Source organism: Adiantum capillus-veneris, chromosome 22 (genome assembly GCF_014529385.1).
Source record: "Adiantum capillus-veneris isolate H3 chromosome 22, ASM1452938v2, whole genome shotgun sequence".
Taxonomy (NCBI): domain Eukaryota; kingdom Viridiplantae; phylum Streptophyta; class Polypodiopsida; order Polypodiales; family Pteridaceae; genus Adiantum; species Adiantum capillus-veneris.
Genome location: NC_140952.1, coordinates 127,687,407 through 127,699,770, shown reverse-complemented (window position 1 = coordinate 127,699,770; position 12,364 = coordinate 127,687,407). Strand labels below are relative to the sequence as shown.

General features: G+C 40.9%; 1 protein-coding gene across 1 annotated transcript; it reads left to right on the top strand.

Moving 5' to 3' along the window:
- Positions 1-9,167: 9,167 nt before the first annotated feature.
- LOC147430192 (uncharacterized) lies at positions 9,168-11,603 on the top strand. Its single transcript, XM_086495111.1, has 4 exons — positions 9,168-10,123; positions 10,331-10,745; positions 10,856-10,933; positions 11,502-11,603. The coding sequence occupies exons 1-4, from the start codon at positions 9,168-9,170 to the stop codon at positions 11,601-11,603; spliced, it is 1,551 nt and encodes a 516-aa protein (XP_086351237.1).
- Positions 11,604-12,364: the final 761 nt, after the last annotated feature.

Sequence of the window (12,364 nt, the reverse complement as noted above, 5' to 3'; positions counted from 1 at the left end):
GCATGACATTGATGTACATCCTGGTTCTGAGGATGCAGATGATGTTGAGGATGTTGCAGGTCTTGCTGCAAGAGTTGCTACTATTAGAGTTGTTTTGCCTATGGTCGAACAATCTCGTTGGGATGTAAAGGATGCGCAGGATCATGCATTGATTCCATTTTCTGTGAAGCGCGCCATTGTTCCTCACATTCGTTCAACAAAATCTGCAAAACAGGCTTGGGATATTTTGGTTGGTCTTTATGCAAGTCTCAATGAGGCTAAAATTTCTTTGTTGCATAAAGAACTGGAGTCGAAGATTATGCATGAGGAAGATGATATGGACACTTTCCTTGCTGGTGTCTAGGATATCAATGAGAAACTTATTTCTGTAGGTGAAGTCATTTCAGACAGTCCCATTGTGCAGATTGTTCTTGATGCCTTACCAGATTCTTACCAGACTTTTGCTAGTACTTGGAGACTTATGACCCAAGGAATTCCTGAAGTTGTCAAGTTTGATGCATTATGCACATTTCTGTTGCAAGAGTCACTTTCCAGAAAAAATAGGACTAGACAGTGTGCAGTTGAACAGGCTTTTATTGCTTCTCAAAGAAAGGGTGGTAACAACAATTCAGCCACTTCTTATGGTTCTGCTGTGAGTGGCAAAACTTATGCTCCCAATGCTTCTGATGGCAGCACTTCGTCTGGCAATTCTGGTGATAAGGGCAAAAAGAAGATGTGTTGCCATTATTGTAAATCTAATGATCACTTGATCAAGCAGTGTCCTAAGTTGAAGGCCAAAGAGGCTAAGAAGAAAGAGGGTGGTTCCACTACAAATGCAGCCATTGTTGAGTCTTCTGTGAAAGGAGATTGTGATGTTGATGTTGATGCAGAATGGGCTTTTAGTGCAGAGTGCACTTACAATCATGTTGTCCATGATGCATGCATGTCAGTTGTTGCTACAGATTCACATGTGTGGTATTTTGACAGTGGTGCTACAAAGCACATTACCTCACATCGTGAATTTTTTACCTCTCTCGAGTTTGTCCCTCATGGGAATTCAGTCACTTGTGCCAACAATGCCTCTTATCCGGTTCAAGGAGTTGAAAAGATTGTGCTTACTGCTCTGAATGGCAGTTTTTTCACACTTGTCGATGCACTATATGTACCTGGGATCAAGAAGAATCCTTTGTTTGTATCTGCACTTGCCAGACTTGGACTTGTAGTCAAATTTGTGTATAACAGATGTACAGTTCATGATCTCAGTTTGGTGATGAAATTCTTGTATCTGGGCTTTTGTGTCGTGGGCTGTATAAGCTCACTTTGTATGACAAGTGTGGAAAAAATTTTGCAAATGCAGTTGCGGATTCAAGGGCTATTTTAGATGCAAAACTTTGGCATGCACGTTTTGGTCATCTAAATATTGCCAGTTTGCTACGTTTGCAGAAATCTGATATGGTTGCTTCTTTGCCACCTCTTGAAGCACCTGTCAAATATGTTTGTGAAGGCTGTATTTTGGGTAAGATGCAACATTCGAAGTTTCCAAAGGATGGTTCAATTCGGGCCACATGCAGGTTGCAGCTTGTGTATAGTGATGTTTGTGGGCCCATGCAAACTCCGTCCTTGGGCAGTTACCTTTACTTCGTGACTTTCATTGATGATTACTCTAGGCATGCATGGGTATTTCCGCTTAAAGAAAAGTCGAAAGTTTTTATGTGCTTCAAACAATTTCTGGCTATGGCTGAAAATGTTTCAAAATGTACTATGGGCACCGCACCTCCGTTCCGATCGAGGGAGGGAGTGTATGTCTCATGAATTTAATGCATTTTTGGATAGTCGTGGGATACAACACCAATGTACAATGCCTTATACACCTCAACAACAAAATGGTGTTGCTGAGAGGAAAAATAGGTCACTTACAAAAATGGCATGATGTATGGTCAAAAGTCAAGCTTTGCTGCCTTCTTTTTGGCTTGAGGCCATCATGTGTGCCACTTATGTACTTAACAGGTGTCCTACGAAAGATTTGCAATCTATTACTCCATATTATGAAGCATGGAATGATAGAAAACCTTCTATTGAGCACATGCGTGTTTTTGGCTGTTTGGCATATGCTTTGGTGCCACAAACACAGCGCAGAAAATTGGATGATAAGGCTGTCAAATGTATTTTTGTTAGTTATAGTGCTGAAAACAAATGTTAATATAGGTTGTATCATCCGCAAACAAAGCGTATTCTGGTTTCACGGGATGTAGTGTTTGTGGAAGATTCTACTCAGCCCTTGTTGTCATGTACTAAAGATAGTAATGTAAGCTCACAGGACATGTATGACACTTTGTTGTCTCTTTTCAGAGGTGGAAATACGAATGTAAATTCCCATGAGGCAAATGTACAACCTATGGGGTTTTCTGAAAATGTTACAGATCAGCCTATTATTGATGCACATGTATATGATGTACTTGCTGAGGAAAGGGTTGAAAATGAGCAGGCTAGAGGTATGCCAAAATGGCTGGTGCATACATTGCGTGATAGTGAATTGGATGCACCTTTATCTAGTTGTACTCGTTCACGCTCTCGCCATGCATCTTATGCATCATATTGTTATGCTTTGGATGTGTCTAGCTTACACGATGTTGAGGAACCTCTATCTTTTGATGAAGACAGAATTCAAAAAATTGGATGGCTGCCATGCAATCAGAATATAATGCACTTATAGAAAATGACACATGGACTTTATGTGATTTGCCTCCTGGCAAAAAGGACATTGGTACGAAGTGGGTTTACAAGTTGAAATGCAAGCCGGATGGTGAGATCGATCACCATAAGGCTTGACTTGTTGCAAAGGGTTATGCACAGCAAAAAGGCATAGATTATGAAGAGACTTTTGCTCCCACTTGTTGTATGACTACTGTGCATTTTCTATGTGCATTGACAGATCATTTTAGTTGGGATGTACATCAATCAGACATTGTTACTGCTTTCTTGAATGGTGACATATTTGAGGAAGTTTATGTAACGCAGCCTCACGGTTTTTTTATAAGAGGACAAGAGGACAAAGTGTGCAGATGTAAGAAGGCTTTGTATGTGTTGAAGCAATCTCCTCATGCTTGGTATGAGAAACCTGACACTCATTTGGTCAAACGAGGCTTTCGTAATAGTCCAACAAAAAGCACATTGTATGTAAAGCGTGAAGGTGATGTACTTCTCATCGTAGTTCTTTATGTCGATGATTTGCTGATCACTGGATCAAATGAAAGACATATTGCTAAATTTAAGGTTGATTTGAATGCTACTTTCAAGATGAAAGATTTGGGGCTGTTGCATCATTACTTGGGTATACAGTTTAAGCAGTGTGATGGTGGTATTGCCTTGTGTCAGAAAAGTTACATAGAGACATTGCTATGTAAGTTTGTACTTGAGGATTGCAAACCTATTGCCACTCCCATGGAAACAGGTTTGAAGTTGAGTCTACATGATGCTGGAAATCTTGCTGATGTCACTCTTTACCAAACTACTGTTGGTTGCCTCATTTATGTATGCAACACAAGGCCGGATATTCTGTTTGCAGTCTCATAGGTCAGCAGATTTATGCATAGCCCATGGTCTAAGCATTGGCAGGCTATCAAGAGGATTTTTTGCTACCTTAGTGGCACTTTACATCTTGGCCTTATTTTATCCCAAGGGGGGATCATTGCCGCCAGACTTACATTCTTTTTCGGACTCAGATTGGGCTGGTTGTTTTGACATGCGAGTGTCCACAAGTGGTTTTCGTTTCATGTTTGGCAGTTCATGTATATCATGGTTGAGCAAGAAGCAACCTACTGTGGCCACTTCGAGCTGTGAGGATGAGTACAGGGCAATCTTCACAGCTATGGTTGAGTGTGTATGGCTCAGATGCCTTATGGCTGATTTATGTGTTGGACAGGACACTGCCAACACTATCTACACTCACAGTCAGAGCCCATTGGCAGTTGTGAGGAACCCAGTTTTTCATGCTCGCACAAAGCACTTTGAGGTGCATTACCGCTATGTCAGGGAGAGGCTCTCAGCAGGAGAGATAAGCTTGTCTTATGTGCTAACACAGGACAACCTTGCATATCTTTTCACAAAGGCATTGTTTCATGAGAAGCTCAAAGCTTTCCGCAAAGCTTTGGGCTTACTTCCCTTTGTGAACTGATCATGTCCTCAGGACATGGCACTTCCCTTTACTCATGTGCCAGCTCTCGTTCACCGCATCACTCCAGGGGGGATTTGTTACCATATACATGTGGTAGTGATGTGTGTGAACACACTAGGACCACCAGGGCATTTTTCCCTCTTTAGGAGGTTTTTTCCCCCGAGCATTGTATATACGCCCATCACTCTAGGGCTATCTATCTTTCCATTGCACACTAAGTAATACATTGTCTACTGTGTGCCTTGAGCTTCCTTCATCTTCTCCAAGCTGTGTGCATTTCTCTACAACCCTAATTCCAACAACAAGACATATGACCAATAAAGGTAAGTGGAGAGTGAAAATTGGCTCAGGATCTTCCTTCTCTTCCAACTCTTCGTCATATTTATTCTCTTCATTATCATGGGCTTTTCTCTTCTCCTTCTTGCTCACAGAAAATGAGTAAGAGGAGCCATAATTATTACCCATATCACTTTACTTATTGCTCACAAACCTAAATCGGGTTGCTCTATTTATACAATATTGATGACATTGACATCAAACAAGACATCTGAACAAGAAAAACTAAATAAGATTTAAAACAAGACATCTGAAAAATAAAAAACTATTAAGATATAAAATAAGACATCTGAACCAAATGTCATTTGTCATTGATATGACAATGTACAAGATGTAAGTCTGCTACGAAATGACAACCAGCATTTGTACAAAATACCAGTTTGATACAACCTTAGTAGTTTGATACAAAATAGGCTTTAGCTTGGAAGAAGACGTACTATTCCTTCTGGCACTTCTTCACATAAAACTTTCTTCTCAATTCTCCTTGGGACCTGCAATACATATTGGAAAAAGAAAAGGCAAGAATAGATCACAAAACAAAAATCCATCAAAAAAGAAACTGTTTTCTACTCTTTTTTTTTAAAGCTATCTGAAAAGCAAAAGTTGAAGGTAAATCTATCTCCTCATTCTGTAAGTCCTGTCACACTTGGTACAATGAGCACTTGGTTCTTATCTTCAATGTTGCAAACTGTTCATTGTGCATCCACACATCAATGTCCTGAATGGGGTTCTCATTGAAATCATCCATGTTTTGATCTAAAGGAACCAGGTCCCCCCCCCCCCCCCCCCCCCCCCACATGATGCCATCAAATATTGAAAAAACGAAATAATAAAATTTTGGGTATGGATCATGTATTTATAGGTAATGGAGCCAGATTGCACTTTGCAATGAACCCCATTTACTGTTTTTTGACTCCAACCCTCATCCACAAATTCTAACACATCTTGACTTTCTAAGCACTTAGCCAACACCATCGTTATAGAGACTTTCACATCAAGCTTTGCAAAGAAATCCACAAAGACAATAATGGGCATAAACATTGAAACTTTGCTCAGCTTGCTTGCAATGTTGGCCTTTATACATTTTTGGATCTCATAAAAGATCTTGCACCTATAGCTTTCACTTGTTATTGAGCTTGGTAATGGCCACTCTCCACTTCTGAAACTAAGCAGTGCAACCTTGGTGACAATGCCCCAATCCTTCATAGATTTTGGTGAGACATAAAAATGACCATAAAATAATATCCCTTTTTTTGCCAAAGAACTATGTGTTCTCCTTTCGTAAATATCTTCACCAATGGATCCATGCCAGACATCTAAAATATCTATCACACACTTCAATGGCTTCCATTCCTCTATGCTTGAGGGATACATGTATATAATGAGCATAGTAGAGAACCACAAACCAAAATTATAACAATCTAAACAACAAGAAGAGAACCACATCCATAGACAAGAAGAAAAGTGTGAAACACTTACAGTTGGCTCCATGTAGAGGAAGATTTGAGCTTTTGGATTGTAGGTGAAGCTCCTTGTGCATGTAAACATGCTGCACGAAAACCTCTTTCACTGTCTTCTTGGATCCATCAAATTAGAAATCTTTCACTCTCCCATTCCAGCATGACAAGAATGGGTTCTTGGATGAGTCTTTTCTTCTCCTACTCTGTTGCATTATAATCCAATTGCCCTTGGTTATAGATATTGGGATCCATTGGTTGTGCTCATCTAATGTGTCATAAGTGGTGATAGATTCTATGGATGTGCTTGGGCATTTGGATTGGGTAGACTTGATTGCTTAAGGATAATAGGATGCAGAGCATCTGAGGGTGAGGAGAGGACAGTAGGAAGAGAAGGAAAGAGGAGGTGAGCCGAAGAGGGGTGGGAAGAGGAGGGAAAAAAAGATCGTGAGAAGATTCAAAAAATCTTTGGGGTCAGTGAAAGAGACCTTTTTGAGGTAAAAGGCACATGTACTTGAGAGTTACTTAAGATAGTAGCTCAAAGAAAGTTCATTTTAGAAAATCAAATGTAATTTTCAAAAAAGAAAGTCAGTAACGGAAGCTCTCCCCTCATTGGCTTAGAGCGCTCTCTCTCTACATGTTAAAAGAAAAAAAAAAGAGATCTCAAACTTTCCGTGATGATGGGCGTCGAGAAAATCTTGGCACTGGCAACAACACGTAGAAGGAAAACAAGGAAAGTGGTGCCGAAGCACACAAGGGAGGATCAGAACAAACTACCTTCCAAGGGCAAGAGCCATGAAAATGAAATCTCTCTATCTATTGCAGCTGCTCGTTGCTGCTTTCGCACCCCACTCTAAAAGAAAAACCTCTTGTGTTGCCTCCTCCCGTCCATCTCCCCTACTCGTGTTGCCCCCTCTATCTCTCTCACTCGTGCCCCCCCCCCCCCCCCCCCCCCCCCCCCCTCTCCCCTCGCATTGCCTCCTCCAACCCCAGTTTGTCGCAAGCTTCTTTTGCCCCCTATCTACTGCAATGACCCCTCTCACCCGCTACCCTACCCTACCCCCCCCCCCCCCCCCCCCCCCCCCCCCCCCCCCCCCCCTTTTCCCCTTAAGCGTGTTGCTCGATTCTCCTCTCTGTTGAAGGAGTTGGCTGGCCGTTTTTAGTTTTTTGACCCACCTCCTTTGTAGTCGACCCGTCCTTATATGCCTTCACAACAATAGACACATATGGAATATTATGCTCTACCCTATAGGGGCTCGACTAAAACCCCCTCACTTGACATCACAAAACCTACCATCCGACTTGCTCTTTTTTCGACCGATCAAGGGAGCTTAGAAGCAAAGGTGGAGCGCCTTCAAGCCACCTCTATTATATGCAAGATAGTCGGTACCCGACCTAGCAAAGGAGAGGTGCGTGACCTCCTCCAGACCCACCTTAGGTGGAAAAGTTTATCAATGTTAGGCTTCTCCGACGCGGCTACTTCGAGAATTTTGAGATGGCATCCAAGGTCATTGCGTTGAGATCCCCGGTCATCCAAGCAGTCAGAGCTTATTTTTGACACTGCCGCCATGGTTTCAATCCGGCCATCGATGTTCTTGTCGAGGAAGCAGACTTCCTCATTTTGTTCTGCTTCCCCGGCCTGAGGAGAGAGTACCTCCTGCTACTTTTCATGATAGGCTGGGTTGCATGATTTGTTATTTGAAATTCTTTTATTCGTGAATAATGGTCGATTAATACGTTCTAAAGATTTATTCGTGCGTATTATTCGCTGCCACGTCAGCTTTTTTCAAAAAAATGTTTTTTTGCTTACATATCGATTGATAAACTATCTATCGATATTTAATCGATCAGTAGGCTTTCGATCGATAGTATAAATCGATCTATATGTTTTGGATTGATATAGCAGTAGTATATAAAGCTCAAATTTGCGTGTTTTAGCTACAATTTCCTTCACCAAAGTGTCAGGTTACCTCCGACATATTTTTAATGTTTATACATAAAAAATAAAATAATGATATAGATTTGAATCACTTATAATTCTTAACAATAGAATTTATTCTTTAACTCTATTGATAAGATTAAATAAATTACTGTAAGCAATAGAGACTATACTTTAGCTCTACTTGTTTAAGAATAGATAAATAAATAACTGTATGCATTAGAGGCTACTTTTCTAGCGATAGTGCTAATGTATAATTCTAAACATTAGAAGCTATACTTAGCTCTATTTGTTTTAGAATAGATACTAAAAGTGATATTTGATGGTTAAAAATCTATCATAGCGATACTCTGTGCACAAATAATAGTGTCAGTTCATACATTTTGGAGCATATACACATACATGTAAGGTCTTTTGGTTGTCATGAACAAATGTTCTTACCTCCATATAGATATAGAATAGGTCCACTTAGTGCCTCTTGGTTGTTATGAGATGATTCTCTTACTTCCAAGTGAGGTTTAAGGTATGAAGTAGGATTCACTTGGTTGTTATCGAGCTTATGCTCTTACCTCTAAGTGAATATGGCGGATTATCTATAGAATTCACTAGGTTGTGATCGAGCGAAAGCTCTTACCTCCTAGTGAATATTAGTCATACATAGTACTTGGGAGTCACATGGATGTTATCGAGCTCATGCTCTTACCTCCATGTTGATATAGATATTAGAGACCTGAGTTATTTTAGGGTTGATTGGTTGTGTTTGAGTAATAGCTCCTACCTCCAAGAGACATAAATAGTGGAATGTGAGATGACTCCATCGCTCATCTAGGTTGTCTTGAGCAAATGCTCTTTACCACCTAGTAGCCAAGAATGATATATCTTCCCTAAAATATTATCTTAACACTATTCATTCATCATTTTAATTTAGAAATCATATCTATAACCTTTTATCTTTCGCATTGCACTATTATGGTGAAAAATTATAATCATAGTGTATCGATTGATTGTAGGATATATTTTGTTGAAGTCAAAAAGCATGGTGCGAGGAAAAGAGTGGTCATATGTGGAGGAAAAAGAGAGAGGCAAAACAGTTTTGTTTTTGGAATGCAAACGTTGTGGGCATAAGTGGCACGGCAACGCAACTCGCATAAAAGAACATTTATTCGGCACTAGTCCCAATGTGAAAGAATGTGGAGCACCACCTAACAACATATGGGTCCATTTTGCAGGGTATGTAAAGAAATGCAAACAGGCAGGACTTCTTCCTAAGAGACAGAAGGGCATGACAGGTGCGTCATCTATCAACATAGAAGAAGTGAGTGTGGATCAAGAAGACATGCAAGCTAACCAAGGACCTTCAATGGGAAAAACACAAACACCTCAAAGTCCTTACACTTTTCCAAATGGTGCCATGGGAGGGATATATGCTAATCCTGGGACATCCAGCAGAGCCGGTATGCGTGGGACTCTACAGGCAGCATTCACTCAACAGGACATGCTCGAATTGCATCTAAAGTGGACAGAAGCCTTCATTGCTTGTGGAATCCCATTTAATGTCATAAGAAATCCTATTTTCAAAGATTCCCTAATGTCAACTGCAAAAAAAGGATTCATCCATCCTGATTATAATAAAATGCAAAACGAGTATGTTGACAAAGTCAAGAGCAGTACACAAGCGATTCTTAGGCGAACAGTGCTTGAATTTGATCCAGCGTTTGGCTGTACCATAGCCCTCAACGGATGGACCAGCTGTCAGAAAAAACCATTGATTAATGTCATGGTAATTTGTCCCAAAGGTGCACTGTTTTTGGAGGCCTTTGATACCTCATTGAAAGAGAAGATATCTCTCTACTTGACAAAGGTTTATGAGCGAGATATTGCTCGACTGGGTGGACCAAAGAATGTGACATCTATTGTTATAGATAATGCTTCAAACTACAAAGGAGTGGGTTTAGCCATTATGGAAAAGTTCTCAGAAATTACATGGATTGGATGTGCAGCTCACACCCTAAATTTACTTCTAAAGGATATGGACAGATTATCATTCATAAAACAGGTTCTTATTGATGCCAATCACATAGTCAAGTTTATACGGGAACATCAGTTTACATATGCTTTGTTTCGCTCCAAGTCTCCGAAAAAAGCACTTCAAATCTTCTGTGCCACACGGTTTGCTACATCATACTATGTTTTGAATAATCTCATTGAAGTGCGAGCGGATCTTATAGAAACTATTGCAGAAACTATAGTGCAATCTCCTCTCTTTTGGCAGAACATTGAAAAACTTGTTGGGGTTAGTAAACCCTATGTGGAACTACTAAGGGTTGTCGACACAGATAAGTTTTTCATTGGTAAGGCTTATTGGATCATGTCTGAGGCATTGCGTCAAACCAAAGAATACAACCAGTACAGTGCAAAAGAGAGATCACAAATCGTGCATCTTGTGGAAAAACGATGGGCTCAAATGCACACATCATTGCATAGTGCTGCATTTGTCTTGGATCCAAAGTTCCAGATGAACGGACAAGCCTCCAACAAAGAGGTGATAAGAGACTTTAGAAATGTCTGTTCGCACTTGTTGCCAGGCGACGATGGCATGGATGGATTCCAGCAGAGGGTGGATTATGCCAATAGGGAAGGAACTTTCAGAGATCCTTGGGTCCTTAATAGCGTAAAAAAGATTTCAGGCCCAGTATGGTGGAAAGAATATGGAGGAGATGTAGTTGAGTTACAAAACATGGCGACCAGGGTGCTTTTGATCGTGGCATTCAGTGGTAGTTGTGAGCGCAATTGGTCTTCTTATGACTGTGCACTCAAAGCACAGAAATTGCTTAAGTCCTGCTTGTGCCGTAGACCTTGTGTACGTCTTTTGTAACATGCCATCTCCTTCATGCACCCACAAAGATAGCCACATGTGCGACCGAAGTACACTTTGGAGTACTTAAAACTCATGAAAATGTGGCGGAACAGAGATGTAGCAACGATCAAATGGAGTGGGAAGTGGCTACAGAATGTTCAGACAATGAAGAGGTTGATGACCTAGTGCCTGTAATAGATGGCAAAATGTAAACATCTTTTCATGATAATGTATCTCACTTTTTCTCATTGTAGCTCCCTATTGAGCTATATATCTCACTTTGTTTATTTAGTAGCAACAAAGTAAAGTATTGAAGAGAATTCGCATAAACATAAGTATTGACGACATTGCTTGGCAATTAAATAAAAAGACATTGTTTGACTCTCAACAAAGTCATCAATTAGCAACTTCAAAACAAACTCATTGCCATAAACATAGAGAGAATACAATGCGTCTCAAGAGGTATGAGGTAGAGAGTGTGAGCTATGTGACAATTAGAAAGCTCCAAAATCGAAATCGATCAAAAATGTATCGAACAACGACGCGCATTTTTTTATATAAATCTAGCATATCGATTGATACTATACCGATCGATAAACTATGGAACGATAAAGTATCAATCAATAGTTTATCGATCGATAGTTTATCGATCGATATTTATAAATTAGTCAAATATACAAAGTATTTTATGATAATACGTGAATAATGACGAGTTATTTGATATAAATTGCATTATTCCGTCGAATAAATGCAACACAGATGATAGGTTCTGAGATTAGAACCGTTTTGGAGACACCACGCATGGCAGCTTTCGTTGCTGCCAGGGCAGTAGGCATACCTACAGTATGGGTTCTGGTTTGAGACACCCGGACTCTCTCAAAGGTAGTTCTACTACCTCGGGTGAGTGGTGGTTGGCTCCATCAGAGCGTGGAGTATTTGGGCTCCCAAATTAGTGCTTCATTTTCATACAGATGGGGCATCTTGCAAAGGCATGTTGATCGAGGAGGCCTCAACTCCTAGCACAGACCCAACCTACAAAGGCTGGCCATGCTCAACAGTTAGAGACACAAGGAGTAGGATCACCAATTTGGTGCGACAGCAAGTCAATAGTAGTGGGTTCCTACAGGGAACCATTTTGACCCTCTACAATAGGATGAGCCGACAGATATCCCCTCCACCTCAATTTTTCTACCAACAGCCCCTTCCCCTCCCCCTTTGTGTACCGTCTCCACTTTCTCCGTCTCCACGTGCACCTCCTCTACCCGCCCCCTTCGCCTTTCCCATTCCTCCCGCTAGTCTTCTGCCTCATTTCTTGACCCCTCCCATGCTCCGCAGCCAGCCCTAGGGATATGCCACTCTTCGATAACTTGAAGGTCTCTCGCCAGTGCATTTTCCATGAAGCCGCTTGGCATGAGAGGAGCAACCCTACTTGTGGACACTTATTTTGGTGATGGCGCTGCCCTTTGCGGCAATCCCTCATGGAATGACCAGTTTTGACATCCATCTGCATTGAGACTTCTTCGACTACCACTTCACACGTTTTCTTGGCAACTCTTCTCTTGAACTCAAGATGGCTTGTTTCAGAGTACATGTTCTATTTCTAGAAGCTAGAGGGGAAGAGG